General features: G+C 39.6%; 1 protein-coding gene across 14 annotated transcripts in view; it reads right to left on the bottom strand.

Annotated features, from left to right (window-relative positions):
- Nucleotides 1-22,051, bottom strand: part of SULF2 (sulfatase 2) — a 160,063-nt gene that overhangs the window by 4,356 nt on the left and 133,656 nt on the right. For all 14 annotated transcript variants that reach the window (XM_080558315.1, XM_080558317.1, XM_080558308.1 and 11 more), the window contains 8 exons: nucleotides 14,284-14,491; nucleotides 7,913-8,156; nucleotides 5,971-6,067; nucleotides 4,756-4,850; nucleotides 2,107-2,166; nucleotides 1,516-1,685; nucleotides 851-993; nucleotides 510-633 (listed from right to left, as the gene is read on the bottom strand). In XM_080558315.1, the coding sequence (XP_080414441.1) occupies nucleotides 510-633; nucleotides 851-993; nucleotides 1,516-1,685; nucleotides 2,107-2,166; nucleotides 4,756-4,850; nucleotides 5,971-6,067; nucleotides 7,913-8,156; nucleotides 14,284-14,491 (1,141 nt within the window). The remainder of the gene's footprint in view (nucleotides 1-509; nucleotides 634-850; nucleotides 994-1,515; nucleotides 1,686-2,106; nucleotides 2,167-4,755; nucleotides 4,851-5,970; nucleotides 6,068-7,912; nucleotides 8,157-14,283; nucleotides 14,492-22,051) is intronic.

The raw sequence follows: 22,051 nt of genomic DNA, 5'->3' as shown, positions 1-22,051 counted from the left end.
ATAACATGGTCTGACCTCAAAACTGACCCTACAGTGAGCACGAAGTTAGACCAGATGAACACCACAAGTCCCTTCCAGCTTGACCTATCCCAAGAGCCTATGAACTCGGAAGCAGCTATTAAGTATTTGTTTGTTCTTTCATTAGTTTTCTTCCTTCCTCATCTCTTTCAGTCACAGAATCACAGAATGGCTTGGGCTGGAGGGACCTTAAAGATGATGTAGTTCCAACCCCCCTGCCAGGGGCAGGGATGCTCTTCTTCCTGCATTTCAGCAGCTGCATATTTAAGTATCCAAGTCTTACTATGTAAGTGTGAATTTCTGGAAACATTACATAAGACAAATTGAACAAACAATACAAGCATTTGAGCATGCAATCATCAGCCGCAGCAGGGCATTACTAGTATAAATCAATTCTAAAATCATTTTTTGGCTGATGAAAGTTTCATGTCAGTAAACAAGAGATCCATTTCTTTTGGGTAGTTTCTGAGTGTAATAGCAGAAGCACTTACCCAGATCCATATTCCTAGTTCTTGGATTGCATTGTTTATATCCTTTGCAGCTTCTTAGTTCCATCAGCTGGATGTGCAGTTGATTAAGAACTTCTCTATCTAGTGTGTTCACCACGTTAATTAGCTGCAATACAGAGAGGTTCTTGTTAGAGAACAGGTATTCCTCTGTAGTTTGGTAACTTGCACATATGGAATATCTGTGGTTTACTTCCAACAGGAGACAAGCCAAATCATTTTATGTTAATAGTTGCATCTACTTCTTGTACCAATACTGCGGTATTTCAATGCATCATTGGTAAAGAACACTCATACATTTCCAGAGCTGTACTATGATCAGGTACCTGATATGGATCAGTGTTGAGATCAAAATACTCCAAAAATCCAGTAGCAAATTCACAAAACAGAAAGTTGTGGGTCTCGTTGATTGTCCTCAAACACCAGTAGGTGTTGTTGTTGGCACTGGTACAAGCACAGAAAGGACCCACTGCAAAGGAAAGCATCATAAAGACTTAAGATATATGTTGCTGGTTTTAGGCACTGCTTATTTTATTACTTTTTGGTTATGGTACTGCTTTATTCATAGGCAGTCACTCCCTCACTCCTGAGCTCTAAAGCAGAGAATACATTTCCAGCATAACGTTCTATGCTTACGTAGCCCCCACAAAACGTCTAACTTGAGCAGTGTCTCAGCTAGTTGTTTTTCCCTTCCTGGTTGGGAAACATTCCAGCTGCTGAGATAATAATACGATGTACTGTGTATGTATTGTGTACTGCCTGCAGTATCTCTAGGTTTTCATCTGCAGTTTTGTTGTTTTTATTAATTTAACTCCTTTGCCTTTTGTAAGGATCATGCATGCCAACATTGAAACATGGATTATTTAGTATGAGGAAAATCGTGTGGCTTTGGCTACTTGCCTAATCATGCTGGTAGTTTCTGGTAACCTAGAATCATCCTAGTCAGTACACTGCACCCAGCTATCTGTTAGTTAATTTAGAGTATCCTTACGTGTCCACAGGGGAGCAGTTTGCCAGTGCTGGTTGTCATGGGTGAAGCAGGTCAGACCAGGCATGCTGCAAGTGTCGTTATTTTTTATTCTCTTAAGCAGTTTGCGCAGTTTCTTCTTTCTCCTTTGCTCTCTAAGCAGCCACAGCCTGTCTTTCTCCTGTAGGGCTTTCCTGCACACATGAAACATTAGGGTCATGCAGACTCTGTTATACTTGAATACACCTAAAAAAAAATGAAGCAGCTAATAAAATAAGCTGCTTTGAGGGAAAGAAATAGTTGGTATTTTAAAAATAAATGGCTTTTCTTCCAAATAGCTCTGGATCTCCAGAGCTCTTTGCAATTCCATGGTACAGGGGAAAAAAAAATGGAGCCAAAGAGGTTTAATGGGCTTGCCTGAAGTCTTTGATGTGCATTTACAAGCATTTTTTTTTACTATTGGTTTGGTTCTTTTCCCAGATGTCTGTATGTTTATTCTTTTTAGCACAGGATAAGTGAAATTACTTCTTTTGCTTAGTTTTTACACATGTGCTTGGACCAAATACTAGGATCTTTGCATTTTCTCTTTCAAAGGAACAGGCCTTCTTCACTTACTTGAAAGGATGAAGATTAGATCCCTTGTGCCTCAGTTTGCTTTTGTGTTTTGAATGGTAACTGGAAAATAAAAAAGAATTGTTGATGAACAACAGAGACAATTGTACCTGTTCATACCATATTTTCACCCTGGATTCAAAGTGCATTTAATCCAGTATCACTTCTCCCTTCAATTTGTTCACTCAGGGTAGGTGGTGAACACAAAACAGCCTTGCTAGACTGGGTCAGGCACTTGTGCCTCTCTTTTCCTTCGATCATTTGTACATAGTGACACCTGGTGCTCTGCTACTGTATTGCACTATGTATCTACAGATGATTCCAGTTGCAATTTTCAATTTTAGTTGTCATTACTTCCTGTTTCCCTACATGGGGCAGGTAAAATCAGTAGATTTATAATTCAATTATGAGATTTCTTCAACAGAATATTCATTAATTTTTCAGAGGATATGATGACAAGCTCATACCACCTTCCTGCTGTTTTCCAAACAAAATAATTTAAGCATCACTTGTACCTCATAGAGTTCCCACCCCCCCACTGCTACTAGCTAGTAGTTCCAGGAAAACTGAAACCGGATGGGACTGTCCAAGCAGTAGCAGTGTCTAATGTATTCTGAGATATGTAGGGTGGCAGTTGACATCATACACATTCTATTTGGGTAGCTCTACTATTTTGACTGTCTTCAAGAGCTCTTATTAGGTTTCGCACAAGTTTCCTTTCTTTGTAGTTTGCAAAGTTTAAAAAAAAAAAAAAAAAAAGGACAAAATAGGCTTAGGCAATGGCAATTTTTTCCTGACTAATACAGTTCACTATACTTACTAACCACACAAATAAGCAAAGACAAACTAAGTTCAGTAAGTGCTATTTTTCTAATTGTCAGACTAAAATTCCCTTTGAAACAAAACAAATCTTTTAAATTACAAATGCTACTGGGAGCTTATGTAAATTTAATCCTTATAGCAAATTAACAAAATAAAATTATTAAAGAACTATCTTCAATTCAGTCAACTTTTTTCTCTAGCATAGATAATGTGCATATCATTAACTAGTCTGAAATGCTACGCTCAATGCAATTCTGCAAACATATAACTCACGTTATTACCTTCATTGATTTCAGTGGGATTATTCATCTGAATGATGCTATGCACAAATGTAAGTGCTTCTTGTATCAGATGTGAGAAACGTAGTGTTATGTTAACTGTAAAAATAACTTCATCTTTGTATGTATCAAATAAACTTGGTTGGTTACATAATACAGTGCTTTCAAAACTGTTAAGGCAAAGTTTAGGGGATTTGTCATTTAGAATTATACGGGTTTAATTTTAAGTACTTTATGCCATAGCTTGTATGTACATTGGGTTGGCATAACCTAAGAAAGGGATGTTCTGCTTATTTTAATGATCTGTTGCTGAAGCTGCATTGCAGAATCAACATGGGCCAAAACGACTATGTACCTTGTGTCTGTAAACTAAACTAGATTATGTTGTACCTCCATTATAGCAATGAGACAGAGAAGTATCATCCACATCCTCTTATAGAGGCTCCTTAATAAAAACTACTTTAGCTGACAATGATAGCAGAGCTGCCTTATGTTTTTGAGTACAGCTTTTCTTGTCGTACTGCCACTGTGGCTGCTGTACTCTTGGTAACATCTGCCTCACTGCAGCCTCAGTGATTGCTCTGTGATCACTCTGATCAAAGAGCAGTTGCTCCTGGTTTCGTTAAGGATAATGCCCTTAATAATAAGCTTATCTTTTGGTTAGCCCTGAAGTGGTCAGGCAGTTAGACTTCATGATCTTTGTAGATCCTTCCAACTGAACTATTGCATTCCATCAACTTTCTCAGGGGCAAATTCTGTTTGTGTTAACATTTGATTTTGTAAGATTTTTCTGCTGTGCTTATTTGCAGAGCAAGAACTTGCTCCCTAGAAGGTTTCAGATATGCTTGAACCTTCTTTCCATGCAATCAGTGAGCTGATCTCACAGCCATTTTGCAAATATGTGGCTATGAGAAACCAACTATGCAGAGATCTTAATGCACAATCGCTATTTTAGTATTGCCTGTTGCATTTAAAATCCAGAGATCATATGCATCAGGGAAAAAAAAATTGTTGCACAAAGTCGGTGGTGGCTACAGAATTACAGTTACTCTGCACCAACTGTTAAATTCCTGCTTCTTCTACCTGGCATAGCTGCTTAGTATTGCAGGAACTATATGCTATGTGATAACTCATCTGGACTTGAAGAAACCAAATGGAAAGAAAGTCTCTCATCTGACCACCCCTTTATTCCATATACATTATGCACTATTCTTACTGAAAGATTTGTGTAACACTGCACCATACTGACAAGCAAGTTTTCAGAAGAAAGCCTGCAGCTAAAAATATTAATTTCTAGTATCTAATAGCAACATCTTCAGTACAAGAGCATAACTTACTGGTTTAAAAGCATTTTACATACATCAGTTGACACAGAGGCAATTAAACTGCTGCCTGGCAGAAGGTGGGCCTTGTACTTTAGGAGGGTTGGACAGGTGCAGAAAGCATTAGACAAGAGCATAGCAGGTACAAAACCACTTAAAACAGATTCTGATCTCTCCTGTGAAGACATAAATCAGCTACAGTTAACTATTCACAAGTACACCAAAAATACCTTATCTTGTTACAATCACACTCCTCAGGTCTCTTCTTCTTCAGATGACCTCTCACCTCCCTCAGATTTTTTATTTTATTTTGCAACGTTTCAATCTGAAAAAAGTAAACATACAGGTTAAAAAAATTACAGCATGGTTTAATTTTATTCTAACCCTCTCAAACATATTGCCATCAAATGCTTCTTTCTTGCTACCTTCCATAACTTCCTCCACTAACAAGCATTTTCAGATTAGCTACCTTCCCAAAAGGAAACTGCAGGCAGGAGGACAATTCTGGGGCACAATTTGCCTGCTCTGATTACTGAAGGTGAAAGCAGAATGTGGCACTGGGGGGAGCAAGGTGGGAGGGTGCCATACAGCCTTAGACAGATGAACACTCCACTTCCACTGTGATTTTTCCTCTTCAGCATATTTGCAAAGGTGAAAGGGTACCAAAGGAAAATGAAGCCCTTAAAGGTTTGGCCTGTTAGGAACCTGAGAAGAAAATGGGGAGCGAGTGCTCTGAAGTCCCCTCTTCAGAGATTCTGGAAGAGAAAAGCAGTAAATCTCCATCCTTTTACATGGCAGTCTAGCAACATCTGGCCACATGGGATGTACATGAGCAGTTAATTTAATTGTGCCACCCACATGGTTTATTTTTAACCACCTTCAGTAAATGAAACTCCTGCTTTTGTTCAGTGTAGCTCATGCACAGCGTAGCCCACTCAGATGGGTATTACAGGCTTCCACTTCAATTCTTTACACAACAGAAAAAATGAAGTCATCCAGCGTGAACAAAGAATTTGCCATGCAACTACCATCAGACAACAGTGACCACAAATCTAATAGAAGTCCATGGCTGCATAGACAGTGGACAAAGATTTCACGAAAAATACACAAAGAATCCAGCCCAGTGATCCTAAAGCAGGAACACAACAGGACAGAAGCGAGACTTACAAGTCTCTCTCATTTATCTCATAAGGCTCATGCCATTTCTCAGTTCTTTAAGTTGTAGTTCTCTCCTCCACTTACTATCTTGTCTTCAGAAACTTGTAGCAACTTAATTATCTATGAAATCTCTATTCTGAAATCAACCATTAAGTTACAAAGATTCCAGGGAAGAACAAAGACACACAGAGGCAGACAGACACAAATGTAGTCAGCATGATCCTATCAGCCCACAGGAAACCAGGCCAAAGACACGCTGAAAATGTGTGACTGGTAACATCACTCACCTCATGGTCAATATGAAGTTTATGGTCCTTCCAAGCTTGCAGTGACCTGTACAGATCTGTGTCACACTGAACAGTGTCATTCTCCAGGATATAGCACCTGGCCATGGAAAAAGCAATGTTTATTATAGTAGATACACACACAATGCAAACAGCTTTTGCTGTGCTATTTTTAACAGCACAACTCCAGAACACATGAGAAGCCAGATTGGAAATGACACTCAGAATTCAAAATAAACAATGTTCATTCAAGAGAACAGGAGAGTATGTTACTAGCCAGGAAAGAAGTTTGGGTTTGAGTCACCATGGGCATTTTTCAGAAGGCAAAAAATTCAAGGACAATATTCCTATCAAGAGAACCTGTTGACTGTTTCATTTCTATATGCAAATTGTGCTGCACAGAGTTCTTGTTTATGCATTAGGCTGTCTACATAAATAATCTCTACTAACTAGCAAGTACCGAAAGCACTACTCAGAAGCAATTTCCCTATGCATAATTAAGTGACATACAGTGGTAGGGGCAAGGAGAAAGCACTTCTTTATAACATGTATTATAATACTACAAAGAAAAAAAATGTGATTTTCTACAAAAGGGATAAACTTTTTCAAATACAGCTCCCTGACTTCAAAGGCAAAATACCCTCCGACAACTTTAAGTGCTCATGTTCCAGTAACTTCTCATGAAGTCCAGGATTTAAGATTAAAAAAAAAAAAAAGACATAAATGCTCAACAAGTTTATTAGGGGTCAATAAATATCATGGAGTTATTTTTGAATGATTATTTATTAAATTAAAGCTGAGGTTTTTTTCAATATTCCTCTGTTTTCTTTAAACCACCTCATGCATGTTATCCCACTGCCTTCTTTTCTGCAAGTATTCCTGGGGACTTCTCATGAATTACGCACAACCTTCCTGACAGTTCCTGGTATGGAGCTGGGATACACCCAGTAAAGCAGCACAAATCAATTTAACATGTCCCAGAAAAAAAGCACAAATAGTGATTTACGGGTCCTGAACATTCAAAAAAGCTGAGGAATGAGGGCAGAACTCTGCTGATGTCAACCTACCTATGTTTCCTCATATTAGCAAATCTCTAACCCTGTAAACTGAAGTCAAATGGAAACCACAGATTTTAACAGCAGCTATCTGGCTCATGCATATTTGCACAAGCTAGTCATTAAACAATTTAATTCACATAATCCATAGTGATTGATGGATTTTCTCATAATTCACAAGTAGAAAGGGTGACTAAACACTGAATTAACTAGAGTTGAAGATACATCACCAGACCCTGGATCTGCACACTGAGAAACCTTTAACTATTAGAGTCTCTTTAGAACGTGGACAATTCCCTCACCTCTCTCTCCAATGTTCCATTCCCCAGTACTCCTGGTCTATCTAACCTCATCGATAACATAGATTTTCCTTTCCTAGCACTGGGTACAGGAAGCTCTGTGATGCTGCTGCTTCCTTTGGGACTGATTTTGTATTTGAAATACAAAGCAACCAATGGCATGTTGAAACTGGGTAATACTCCAGTTGGAGTATGGAGTATTCTGATCTTCAGACAGGCGGGGTTACATGCTGCACACTGAGATTTATATGGGTAGAGCCTTTCCTGGTTTCAGATAGGTGTACACACCAACACTGCAAAGAGTTTCACTTGTCCTTACTGGAAATGTGCACTGATCAGTGATTACTGTCTCCAAAGTGTAGAAGACATAAAAGCACCGCTGTGGTTCTTCAGTAGCTTCATGCCCCTTTGTGCATGATGACAAAATTAAAACAGAACTGAAAGGTGTGTACGGATGAGAATAACAATTTTAGTGAAGTTAGACGGTATCCAAAAGGGACATAATATGTTTATCAAAAGGTAATGCACGCATTTATGTACAGCAGCCACTCAAGCAGCAAAAGTTTATAGAAACTTACAATATTTACTCACCTGTGAGTAACTTTTATTAGATTAGGGGCTGTATATTCTGCAATGCCACCAGTGCCACTGTATTCTGCCATGTCTTTATCTTCCTCCTCACGAGGAACAGCCCTCTGCATCTTGTGTCGCTTGGTGATGTTTCTTGGTAAGACAGGTTGGTATCCGTCCTCTAAACCCAAGTTATAAATGGCTCCATTCAGCTCGACGGATACAGAGCGTATAGAACGATTCCGGACATAGCTTGGTTTGTATTCTGCACAGAAAAGGGAGTAAAAGGATTAAGACGGGGAGAAACAGCAGGTTACACTTTGGTTCTCTGTGGTTCTTGGCAAACAACAGCCCCTAATATGACATTTGGAATTCACTCAATGACAAATGCTGTTTGTTGCAGCTTTCCTCAGCACTGCCATGTCATTACCTGATGGGTACCTTAAAGCCTGAGAGAGAGGGGTAGATAGAGTGCAAATGCACAAGGATGGCAGAGGGGAAAGAGAATGTATTTGTACAGTCATCACCCCGAGAGTGAACAACTTTCAAAGAAACTCTACTCTTCCCCCAAGAGCCACTAGATGGCAGTAACACCTTAAAAAATAATTCTGAAAGTTAAAGACAGCAGGGTCTTAGGTCATCCTTGCGGATTAGTTCTCAACTGCATTCTGTCATCTACTGTAAAACATTCCAGTGCCAGTATTCCTTCAACACTTCACAGAAGTCACCCCGAACTTCAACAGGGAGTACTCGAGTGTTCAGCCTGAACTTCTTCTCAATTCCATACTCTTTTTTTTCAAGACAAGATGCTTGATTTTAATGGGAGGGATTAATATTTGAATCTTTACTTTTATCCACATTTAATTATTTTCTTTGCAATTATTTTCCTCACGTGCAAGCCAGACAGCAAGTTTCTACAAAAAGCACCACCCTCCAGTGCTATGCACTCCCTCAGAGTTTGCCTCTGTGTTTGCAGCCCAAAGACAGAATCTGCACCTCACAGTATGAGATTCCCAGTGATCTTATTGCCATCGCTGCTTTCCAAAGCTCCCTCTCCTGGCCCAAATCCCAATTCCTCTTCAGTTTTGTCTAAAGTGGCATGCATATATCCTAGCTATGGAGTCTGAATCCATAACTAAACTTCCCTACTGTACAGGAGGGCTCACACCTCTGACTATTTCCTGCTCACTGCAGTGACTGCTCAGTCACTCATGTTGAGCAGAATTATCTCACTCCTGGAGAAAAAAGCATGACCAAAGTACCATAGCTTCTCTTCTTCCCCTGCCCAGACTCCTTGCTGTGTATATGTGCTTTGGAGTCATCCAAGATGTTGCTGGAACCAAGCAAGCGTCTTGGTTCCTCTGGTCACCTCTCCTTCACACCGAGCTGATTCACAGCACTTCTCACTAGAACAGGACCTCCTGCTGCAACCTGGTAAGGGAAAACTCAGCTGATGTGCCACATGAGAAGACCAACATTTCTTGTAATCTCAAGATCCACAGAAGAGCCGACTTCATCTCAGGGATAAACTCCACTGCAAAAACAAGCAGTGAAGAAAAGAAATGGGAGGTAGAACAACCAATTTTGACAAAAGAAATATTCATGGCTATTGGCATGCGTTGGCATTAACACAGACTAACTTCTTTCAAGAAGCCTTACATGAATTCCAACTGGATCACAAAGTCTCAAAGGCCATTTTGTAGACTGTGGGAAGAGAAACAAACATCCCCTCCCACCTGAAACTGGTCCAAGCCCTAAATTCTCATCAGTGCCACACAGAAAGCAGAATACCAGCTGGATTGTCTGGTTTAGCCCATTTTCCACCTGTGGCTCAAAGTTTATAGCCGATATTAAGCCAGGTGAGTCACATCTGAGAAAAAAATAAATTTAAAAAAAAGCAACAAAAAGACCAACTGCATTTCAGGCACCCATTCAGGAAATGTTTGAATAAATGAGAAGGAAACTCCCATCTTTTCAAAAGTAGGAGGAAGTTCCAAAAAGCTACACCCTAACAATTACATTCAAAGTGTAAACTCCCATTTCTTTAATTGTTCCCTCATTTCATCTTGTTAAGCTCAGCCAACTAACAATTTACCTTCCTTCCAAGTCTAATATGCCAAGCCAGCATGTTGGACCTCAACAGACAACTGCAGGGTACCGCCGTCTCCACACGCCCCTGAAGAATTCGAAGCCAGGAGCTGCTCCTCCCTTGCAGCCAGTCCTAATCCAGCCTTATAAAGAACAAATTGGTCTGGAGAGAGACAGCTCATGAAGGCCTTGCATTATTACAACGTGCTATCCACAGTGCTGACTCAATGCCGTGATTAGTATCAAACTCCATCATTTTCAGAGGAAGTGGTTAAAATATTTAGTAAGCTCAATATTCATCTGTACTGTGTCACTGCAGGCAAAAATACCAGTGTCTAATTACTTGATCCTCCCCCAGGCTTCAGTTTTACTTTCCAATTCTTTAACCCACAAAGAAAGTAGATCTAGATCTGTTAAATATTTTGCCCAAAATACCTATTCTCCTTTTTCAAATTATTAAAGATTGGCTCTGGTAAGTTGAGTCCCTGTGCCTCTTGTCCTCCGCCACTGCTAAGAAATTACATCCTCAAAATTAAATCTGGAAATAGAGTCCAGAGGAATTTCAGCATAAGAAAGCTAATGAGTTTTCAATGCCACACTCATCCTGCCTCAGCTCCCTGGATCACTTGACAGGCACGTGTGGCTTCGCTCTAGCCTGACAGGACAGGCCTGTTCCAGTCCAGAGTTCCCCCAGATGGTCTGGGGACTCAAACACTTGAATTTTTACAACTACTTGGTAACATCTCAGGTTTCAACACTGTCTAGAGCAAGCACGAACTGCAGTATCTGAGATTATAAGTGAGGTAATGCTGTATTATAAAACCATAAGCTTCATATCTGACATAAACATGCCCAGCCTTCAGGTTTGTATTTAACTCTCCTCACTTCCTCATCTCTCAAGCTTTATTACTTATTTTGCTGCTGCCAGAATCATGATTTAACACTGAGATCATTTGGAAATGATCTCAGGGATAGCTGAGAAGACTGTGACCAACTGTATCTACTGCGTGGCCATTTCTCCTAAGCAGGAATGTGACTGCTCAGCAGGGACATTAGCGGAAGACAGAGAACTCCTGGGCTTTCCTGTCATCATTTATTCCAGGTAGGTGTTTTGCATCTGATGCATTGTCCAGCATCACGACAATGATGGAATAAACCAGCATGCAAGAACTCTGCTTTTGTACAGTGGGCAATGAGGAAAAAGTCCACCACCAGCCACCTCAATTCTGTTATATTTCCCAGTAAGGTCTCTGTATTTTCTCAGAGTTCTGCAGAGAAGCAGCACTTTTTCTACAAGACCAAAGTAAAATTAGGCACTTTGAAGTCAAATTTTTGAAAATATCTCAAGCGTCTAGAAATACAGATAAAGGATTAGAGGAGGTTTTTCTTGATCATTAGGTAACTAGAGATTTCTAGAAATCTTATTTTGATTCTGTGTTCTTGGATATTTCAAAGAGGAAAAAAAAAACAACCTCCAAAAACTTCCATACATCCAGTTTCTCACAACAGCCATTGAAAATCATACTTCAAATGCATTATCTTTAAAGTACTTGATGTTTGGGTACTTTTTTTTTATGTAACAAAGAAGGCCATTTTGTTACAGTATTGAAACTACTTCAAAAGAAAAACAAATTACATGAAAATTGGAATAAAAATGTACTAGCTTCTTTGTACACGCTCTGTACACAAATCTATGTGGCCTATCATCATTTCTCTACATGCAGCTTAATAACTCCTTTAATCATATGCACTTGTTTGTCACAGGAGGAAGAGATGAAATCCACAGCAAGAAAAACATAACAGACAACAAACAGCCGAAGATTTTAAGCACTCATTATTACTTTAAATTTCCCTCCCATTGCAGAGCTTTATTTCATCATTTTTATAAAAATAAGAATGCACCAAAGGAAATAAAGAGGACACTGCAATGCAGAACAGGTAACAGCTTTGCAGGTGAGCTGTGTACTTACTTGTCCAGGGCCCAAAAGGCATGCACATGACATGACGTTGTTTTGCAACTGATTTCCTCATTTTAGGAACTATCCTTGCCTCTTAAATGTAATGGTGTACGTGACAACGGATCTAGACCATGCCTACATTAGAAAGCAATTATTTTATCAAAACATTTGGTGCTTTGGCCCCTCTATCAGCAATTTAGTCTGGTCTTCTAGACCACGCATTCACCACGCATCGCTGGGTTTAATCTTTGCGAAAGACCAAACCTCCTATCACCATCAGGGTTTGCAACACTCTTGATGCGCCCCTGAAGCAGGGCATCCAATTTAGTTTTCTGCAAACAACCGTAGATTAGAGTATGTCAAAACTGCTTTGCAAATCCATCTCTACTGCTCATGACAGGAGGGAGTGATCACGGCGTTCCTTTCAAAGGCTTCAGCATTGCTATGAACTAAATCATTAGTGTGGACCTGACACTGACATAGTCCGGTTTGAAACTTCCATTTTCTGTACAGCTATCGTTCAATCTTATGGATAGCATTTGCTGGCATTCAAGTAGCACTGATCCCATGCACCCTTCAAACTCTAAGTAGTAGACCCCAAAAATGCCCTCAGAACCGTACAACCCAGCACAGACTGCACTTTACCCCATCTCATGAAACAGGTCATAGAAATCCACATGCACATCAGCAGTACCCAGGTCACCATTTACAAATCCAGTGAGCCAGCTTTCTAAGTAAGCTGTTCAGAAAATCCTTGGCATGTTATCTTGATTTGTATTTCTTTGTGCTCGTTTATTTTTGGTGTGTGATTTATTAGATAAGTGCATGTGAAAGAATAGCCAACATCAAACCCAAGAGTCTGTGTCAACAGGTCCAAGCTAAACTCTCCCATTGTATCGCACACCCTGGATGTGGGCAGAGGGAATAATAAAGCATCTGGAGCCAATTGTTTTACTTCAGATACAAGCAATGCGAACATGACTACCAACATCCTATCTTACGCTGCTGAAGTTTATGCCTTATGGCTCAATGAGAAGCGTGCTGGACAGTACAGCATAAACTCTGCCTCTTCTGAGACAAATGTAGGGAAAAAGATGTCCCAATCCTTTGGCTGAAAGTATCTGCACAACCTTCGCTTCTTTGCCTCAACCTCTTTAATACGTAAACTAACAGTAATTATACACTTAACCACCTCCTCTAGATGTTGCGAAAATTAGTTAATGTTTAGAAAGCACAACACAAATGAAAAGTACTTAAGTAAGTGTTAAGTATTATCAGATAGCATTATGTTGTCCTCACGTAAATTGTTTTCCTCTTCCCATCTAAGTGCCTTCAATCTACTCCTGTTATTTGACTCCCTGTGTCTGAACTTTCTTCTCTGTGACTTCGGAAAATGAAAAAAAAGTTAATTGAACTGCATGTTCTAGTGTTATTTAAAGATTATCTGCTGTGCCACATGTTTAAACAGCTAGTATAGTTGAGTAATTTCATCCTGGAACCAATAATTTTTTTCAACTAAAAATTAGCTTAGAAGGTACTAATCAGCTTGCAAGGCAAATATAATGGAAGAAAATCAATTTAAACTCTCTGTTTGAAGCTTGTGCCAGGTCATTATACAGAAAGACTAATCTGCTAAATAATTAAGGCCCTGTATTTGTGGAATGAGACGAAAGAAACATTACAAGTGAACAGTAATTCTGTGCTGCCATTTGCCTCTTTAATCTATAATTAGACTATGTACTTCAAATATAGATGTTAGTCTGACTCAGGTTTAAAACAGAGCCAGCGGAATGGGCCTTCTGAAAAAGCACCTGATCTGTGCCAAGGAAACCAGAATCAGAGTCATCCCCTTTGGATGTGATCTCTGGTTAAAAGTCAGCCCTGGCTCTGCTGACTGAGCACAAGAAAAGGATGTTAGAAGCGAGCAGCTTCTGTAGCAGCACACACATCTTTATTAAAAATAAATTACTGCAGTAACAGCCCCAAGCACTGCAGTATCTACTGAAAATTAGAGTACTCACTATAACACACTGTTCATGTTTCAAGGCCTTTGCAAGTTTAAGCTACTTGCCGCTTCAGTGTGTGTACTGCATTTCCTGTTTTTGAAAGAAATAAACATAGGACTCTATTTTGGATCAAAACACTCCTCTTCCTACAGACTGAGGTATTTTCAAATCTGATTGTCCAATATGAAATACACCGCTTCATGTGCAGATACACAGTAAATATGCTTGCCTTCAATGACATCTGTAGAACTCAATGTCCATGAAAATCAGGACGGTTATGGGTGTTTGAACAGTTACCATTTTGTAAGGCAGAGACACAAGATGTAGTGGGTTCACTTACTCTTCTTGGAGAAGAGCTTCTTTCTCCGTCCGACATGGCTCAGCTTGTATTCATTCTCTTCACAATTGCAGTCTTCACTATTCCTGTTGTAATACTTGGGCAAAAGATTGGAAGTGCCTTTGCTGTTGCCTGCACCTGCCAAGTTCGCCATTCCCTTGCACTTGTGTAGCTTGAGCTTCCCACTGGCATCTTCTACGCACTGCCATTTCTGGAAGAAAGATTTGGTCATTAAAACTTGTCTCAACTCTGCAATGTCTAATGGCCAGCTCCAGTGATTTATCAGAGACTCCTCATTACAGTAAGCTGGGGTTCATTGTCTACCAGCAGAACAGATTTCCTGTAACCTTCCATTTTTAGACAAACCAGGAACATTTTGGAACACTCTTGTATTTGTTTCTGATTTCATTTCCTGGAGGCAGAGCAATGGGAATTTGTTAACAAAATCAGTATTACAGCTAAAAATACAGAGGCATCAAGCAAAAAGGTTTATTCCCCAATTATGCTTCTCTAACAAGGAAGTTCAAGCCCTACCACAGGTTGGAAGAATCCTTGCCCACCTGCAAGTGAGTTTGGCAGGGTGGTAGGAATCTGTGCCAATAACAAGCCATTAAAACAGCACTAAGCTCCAGGCCTGTGTTCAATTCAGCCTCATCCCATACTCTACAAGAAAAGAAATAACTTTTCTGAGAAGTCTTCTTCTCTTTCCTAGTTCAAATGCCTGATGGTGGGATAAATTTATCCAAGTAGTGGACTCCTTTACTGTAAAGATCCGGTGTGAACTGTTTATCTGGACTCTGTCTGTAGTCAAAGAGGAGGAACAGGCACTTCCAGGGTAAAACTCACTTTATCTTAAGGTGGCCATATAAAAGAGAGGAGAAGAATAGAGGATTGCCCTGCAGAAGAGCCCGTTTCTCTTTACTGACCTTAACAGGGTTTGTATAACTAGATCAGTTATGGATGTCTGTGGTTAGACAAGTTTATTTCCATCTTCAGTGTTTCTCTTAATAATAGCTTTTCCCATTCAACACCCTTGGGCTTGGTTGGCAATGGTGAGCTTCACTGGATGCCTGCACAGTGATAACTGCCTCCATCTTCCACTCAAACTGGAGAAAATCTCATCTTTATTCTGATCTGATTACTTCTGGTACTCAAAACCTGAAGCAAGTTGGTTACAGATCCCTTTGCGCTGCTGTCAGAGCCGTGCCAAGGGCAAGGGAGTTTAGCCACCTTCAATCTGGCAAAGAAGTTTTACCTGCTTCTCAGATAGAGTACAAACTAATTTTACCTACTCCTTTATTCACCAACACATTACTAGCTACAGAACTAGGCTTTGGGACACAGTAATAAAAAGAAAAAAAAATACAACAACAACAAAAAAAAACACAAAAAACATGTATCAGTTGTTACCATGTTAAACAGTCTGGAAAAACCTACAGCTTTTTGCTGAGCCTTGAGAAGCATTTCTCCTTTTCCCTGTTACAAAATCCTAAGTCTGTGCCTCCAGGACTCACTGGAATATTGGTAATTTTCCAAATAAAAGAACAGAAAGAAAAAGAGCAACAGTTCCCAAGTGAGATGACATTTTACAGCACCCTGCTGCTCTACGAGGGAGATTCAGTCACTTCAATTTCCATACAGAGGTGTGCCCAGGCTTGGGCAACAAAGCACTCATTTTCCATTGAAATTTGCCCTATCATTTGCATGACAGCTAAGAAAGAAAACACCATCTTCAGTGCTTTCATTATAGAGAATATAGAGAACGCATAGTGCTTTCATTATAGGAGTCAGACGCGAGATACTCAGTTACAGTAGATTTATCTATATCCACAGGAGGTCTGCTTATTTAAAACATTCAGAAGTTTATGGTGTGGCCACTTACTTCCTTTGACAGTTGTATGCCGGGTCTCCTGAGCTGTAATTACTTCTTAGCTGTATGTATCCTGTCCAAAAATCCTATATGAGCCAAGCCTTGCACTCATGCAGATAAACCTGTCTTAAGTTTCAGCACAAGGAATCATAGGAAATCAGTGACACTGACAAGCAGACATTTGAATCAGGCATCTTTGCATGGCTGCAGGATGCATCTACCTAGGTGCAGTGCAGAACAAAAAAATCTTTCAAGAATAAATTGCTGATTTTTCTAATATTATTTTTTTTTATAAATGCCCAGCATTCATTGATACACAGACTGGGGTTGGAAGTTATTTTACTAGAATGAGCAACAGTTTCTTTCACAAAAAAATGTAGAATGAGATTTAAAAATGTTTGTTGCTGCTTCCCATTACAGATACCTCAATCTTAGTTTTGAACGTATATGAACAAACTGCATTTTCTACTCAGAAGAACTCTATGCTGTAGGTATCTGATACATGAAAAATGAAAATTCAACAGAGGGAAAGTTAAATGTCAGGATGAGAACTACTATAAGTGCTGTGATGTGTGGCCCAAAAATATTTAAACTCTATTTCTTTCATCTCCTGTCAAGAAAGTGATGCTTATTTCCCCCCTCCAGGTGAACTGGAAGAATTCCTTTAATTCTTGGTGCCGTTTAAATTTTTCCATGGCAGCTGTATGCTGGATGGATATATCCAGTGAATATATCTTAAGGGCTTTGCTGGAAGGGCATGTTGTATGCATTAGCAGGCCCACTGCTGAACCAAATGCAGAGCAGAACTATATAAATGATGTTAGAAACAAACACTGAACCCAGCTGGCAAAAAACCCCAACGTCTCAAGCTCTATTTTTTTTTCACAGAACAGATACAGGCATGTGTGTGAATGTGTCTGGGAGCCTACAATTTAGCCTGCTCTGCTTTTAAGTACAAACACAAATTCTCTAGGCAATATCACAGCTATATCAACCGCATTCATTTCCACAGGATGCTTTCAATCTTAGGGAGAAGAGCTGTAGTTGCAAGAACTGTGAAAACCTCTGCTCAACGGTCAAGAAGCTTTAAACATTGTGAATTCTGGCATTTCAAATTGGTTTCTAGTGCATAGCACACCCTCTTGCAGAAACCTGTGTCAACCCCTGGAAGCAAATAAAGTATTTTACAAGAGGTAATCGCTTAAATAATTAAATTCCTATATGAAGAACTCTAGGGTGCCCCAGAGATACTTTGGCTCACAGGTACAAATGATAACCATCCAGCAGCAAAATGTAATTACATATAAATAGTGGATTAACGCAACCAGCCAAGAAAACTAAGTGCCCTTAGTTCACCACTTGCCTCCAACTTTTCAAGTTCTATAGCTCATATTATCTCACAAGAGCTATATCCTCAAAGGGAACGTGTGGTTTAACGTAAACTAAAACTCACTGGAAAACCCAAGCTCCCCCCACAGTCTTTATTCCAGCTCATATCAAAACCCCAAAGGGATAACCTGTCTTTCCTCCTGTAGTGCCTTGCAGAACAGCTACTCCAGCCATCAGATAAATGACTTTTGCAGTATGTCCTGAAGTTCATCAGGCTCACATTGTGCAAAACTTTCCAGACACCTCGTTTAATTATTAAACCTGTTCCAGCTGGCGATTTCCCACCACCTTCAGGCAGGCCAAGTGAGCTGCTGTGCTTGTGCTTTCTGCCACCTACTGTGTTGGGCTTGTTCTAACAGTTCTACCCCATCCCCTACCCTACTTCCCACTGCACAACATGTGCTACTCACTGTTACTTGTGTGCAAATCAGAAGAGCCTGAGCTATAGTTTAATGGAGAAATTAGTATTATTGAATAGAAAACTTGCCCAAAGGTACACTGCAAAGGCAAAGAGAAGACAGCCTGTAACACGTATTTGCCCTCCTTCAGCCCAAACTGTCTGCTCTATGTATCAACAAGAGCAAATTAGGACTTCAGCATCTATGAAACATGACTCTAACAGCAGCAGTTGCAGACTGAGCAGATACTGTTTCCCTCTGCTCACACTATTCACCTTGAACATGCAAATGATCCCTTAGTGGAAAAAGACATATTTTTTCTGAGTGTCAGAAATCCATTATTTCCTTCACAACCCCCATCACCATCAAGTGGTTTTTGCGTTACTGTGCATCACTGTCTCCTTACCACTAGAGCAATCACGGATGTTAATTCAAAGTCATTACTTGAGGTTCCAATCAGAAATAAATAGCCATGACCTTCCTTGTTAGATTTTTCATACAATTCACTCATTTCCCACAGTGAATCTCTATAAATTGACATTGTTTTCTTTGGGAGAAAAGGGCTGATCACACAAATCTCGCTAAGAAAAGTTTCCAGTAGAAACATACAGCTTTCACAGCTGAGCCCTAAATCATCACGCTGTGTCTCATCAGCTCCTCTTTTTGTTAAGAGGAAGGGATTCCATTCCCTTTTACAGAGAAGTGAAAAGTGAAACTGTCTGATCAGTTAGCTGCCAGCAAGGCTCCCTCCCTAACAGTTTTAGGAATATAGACTCCAGAATTCAAGATTTTTGCAGGATAATAAAATCCTCTCTCACTGCCAGCAATCCCACAAAGACACTTCAGCAACATCCATTTTCAGTTTACATACATTTTTCTGAACCCCATCTTTGCTGCCACATTGAACGGGGAGCTAGAAATAAACTGCTATAATGGCTGGAAATAGACAAACTTCCAGTCTAAATTGATCTATGAGTAGTTAGGATACAATTTTTCTTGTATGAAACAGTACAGTTTAGTTTAGTTGGCTCTTTTTCTTTGCTGTGTTTTGCTCCTTGTGTTATTTTTTACTGAGCTAATCCAGACAATACAGCAAATTCTGTAGAGACGCAAGCCCCTTCTCTACCAGAGGCAATTCTGCTGCTTTTGTGCAGCTTGTCCTACAGCTCAGGTGTTACAAATTTCAGGAAATAGTCTGACCTGAATTTCCTATTGCTTTTCTCATACACATTACTATTCCTCTGTTCTTGTTGACTGAGATAATTAGCTCATGCCTCTTGTATAGTATCTCGTAGATCCATGCCGACAGATGCCTCCCTCCCCAGCTATTTTTCTGAATATGCCCAATTCCTTAGCTCTTCTCCACAGGTATTATTTTCTTGATCTTTTATCAATTTATTTTTCCCATTTTATCTTCTTCCAATATATCCATTGGCAAAGGATGAGTCTAGTTTTCTCTACTCCATTTTATCAGTATATAAACAGTACTGCCTGGTCTTTGTTCCAACTGGACATTATTTCATTACACTGGCTCATGATTTTTGGAGATTTGGACCTCTGGGCTCTCAGCTCAATTTCAGTTGTCAAAACTCACAAGATTACCAACAGAAAAGTAGGAGGACTTTTTAATGCTACAAGCTGTAGCTGCAGTGAGGCAGGTGGGGCAATCAACTAGCATGCAAATGAAAAATGAGGTATTCAGCTGAACTTAATGTTACAGTTACAGAATTCACTTATTGTTGCTCTAATAATTGGACTGTGGTATCAAATGGTCCCAGCTGCTGTGTTAGGTATTGAGGAAGCTAAGGAGGGTGTGCAAAGCAGCAATTAGATTAGTGGTGGAGGAAAAAAAACAGAACAGAACCACCAAAAGGGAACTGGATTTGTCTAAGGTCCCACGCTGAGTCCCTAACTAACTGAAGCCAGTCTCCCAGCCTCCAGCTTACTGTATCTTGAATCAAACTACCTTGCTACACACATATTACATATTAGAACATTATTTTTATTTTTTATTTTATTAAACGTCAGCATTTATTTTGGCAAGCTTCTTTGCATCATCCACTACTGTAATGACAGGGAGTTTAAACGTCTCTGTTAACAAGAGATGCACATCACTTGGATCTGTTCAACAACAACAAGCAAAGGAACCTTTAAGTAAAATAGCCTCTGGAAATCATTACAGGCTATTTCTGGCTAAAGGAGGAAAACAGTTTTGTTAATTCTAATTCTTGATAAGGAATACAATCCTTGAATAACAGCCCTTAATAAATCATCGTGATTTTAATTTTCATGGTTTGTTGCCTGCTAAATGTTATCAGTCAGTGGGCTGATAAAATTTTTAATGTATGAAGTTATCAACAAGCCATTTCTTGTTGTAATCACAGATTAAGAACCAGATCCTGAAAGTTGCTGAGCACGTGCAACTCACACTGGAATTCAGGAACTCTAAAGATCCCCCTAATGAGCTATAAAAATTATCTGGAATCTAGCTGGCTTGATATGTTTCACTGTTACCGAGAGAACCCAGGTTCTTTAGTAACCTCAGATATTCCTGCTAGCTACAAAAGAACTAGAGAACCACAAGAGACAGACCAAAAATTTTCTTTCCAGTTTTAGAAGAAATTCTTTATAAAACGTGCCTTAGTTTCCAAGATTTGATTAATGTAAGTTCAAGCTACAAAGTCTTCAGGAAATGGAGAAAATGTAAGCTATTTTTTCCTACTGCTCCACCCTTGGCACTAGACAATGGCTAATGATGATAATGGTGATACCACTTTATGAACTGCTGTAGGAAAGCGCATATTGATCCTAACAGTTTTCATTGCTGCTATGCCATGCTACGTTGGAGAACTGGGGGGAACAATGGAGTAAGTGGAACCTTTTTTTTTTATGGTATCTTCATGTCACTTACAAAAGAGAATATCCCTTCTTGATCCTGGTAGAGTATGAAGCGGTCAGAAGGAAGGCTGTATATTAGACCTTTAATTTGCAGAATACCTGCAGGAAACCAAGTGCAAATCTGCATAATTTGAATTTTGTCCTGAATAAAATTGTCACATAAGAAAATTCTGGCAAGTGATTTAGAGGGAGATTTTGTGCAGCTGTTGTTATGATACTGGGGAGTTGCTGGGAATACTCTATAGAGCAATGCTACTATCATAATTGGCTTCCACAAAAGCACATTAATGCAGGCCTACAGATAAAAGTGGGTCAGCTTCCACTTACCAGCCAGTTTAGAATGAAAAGCCAAACTCCGACGAAGAGAAAGAATTTGTGAGGAAGCTATTAGGTACTAGGCGAAATGTTTTTTATTTCACATGGGAAGAAAGAACGCATCTCTCTTAAATCCTTGAATATAAATCCTGAGCTGCTCTTTCACCTGAGCCTACAGTCACCCTTTGTTGGATGCAAATAACTAACACAGCCCAAACTACAAACTGAGAAAGAGAACATGGCAACATGCAGATTCCCATTGCACTCAGGAGAATTTACATATATTAGTCTTGCCAAAAAAAAATCCCATATAATGGACTCTGAAATGAGGTTTTAAACAGCATGAATAGCCTCATCTCCATGATCCTGGTGCTCTCTTCTCAAAACGATTATAGGTCAAGGAGAGTGACTGAGATTTGCAAAGGAAGAGTGTTTTGCAGTGATAGAACTGTATTCACAAACTTGCATGCTCACAAAGGGGAATTTCAAATTCTCCATATCACATTCAAAGCTTTCCTTACTTTTCCTTTACTCGTAACGCTGCCCTTGTCCCTTACCACTCGTTCCTCTCCTGAGTCTTTGTCCTCCGTTTGTGTTTCATCTCCTACTCACACTTCAGATTCCCTGGCACTGCTCAGAATTCTCTGTGCATGGACTAGCAGGTCCCCAGAACTTCTTTGAGTCAAGATGAAAAATCCCAATGACTTCTGCAAGCTTTCACCTGAATTCTCACCCAGGCTTCTCTTTAGATCAGGATGTAAAAATTCACTTTTTGCACTAAACACTCTGGATACTGTTAAACGCATAATAATAAGTATCCTGCAGGATGAGGAGATGTCTGTAATATAACCACTGTATCTGGATATCATAAATTCACCTGACAGCAGTATGTTATTCATTT

Source organism: Anser brachyrhynchus (genome assembly GCF_964034855.1).
Source record: "Anser brachyrhynchus genome assembly, chromosome: 16".
Classification (NCBI taxonomy): Eukaryota; Metazoa; Chordata; class Aves; order Anseriformes; family Anatidae; genus Anser; species Anser brachyrhynchus.
The sequence above is the reverse complement of the archived record's forward strand: the minus strand, read 5'-3'. Positions and strand labels throughout refer to the sequence as shown.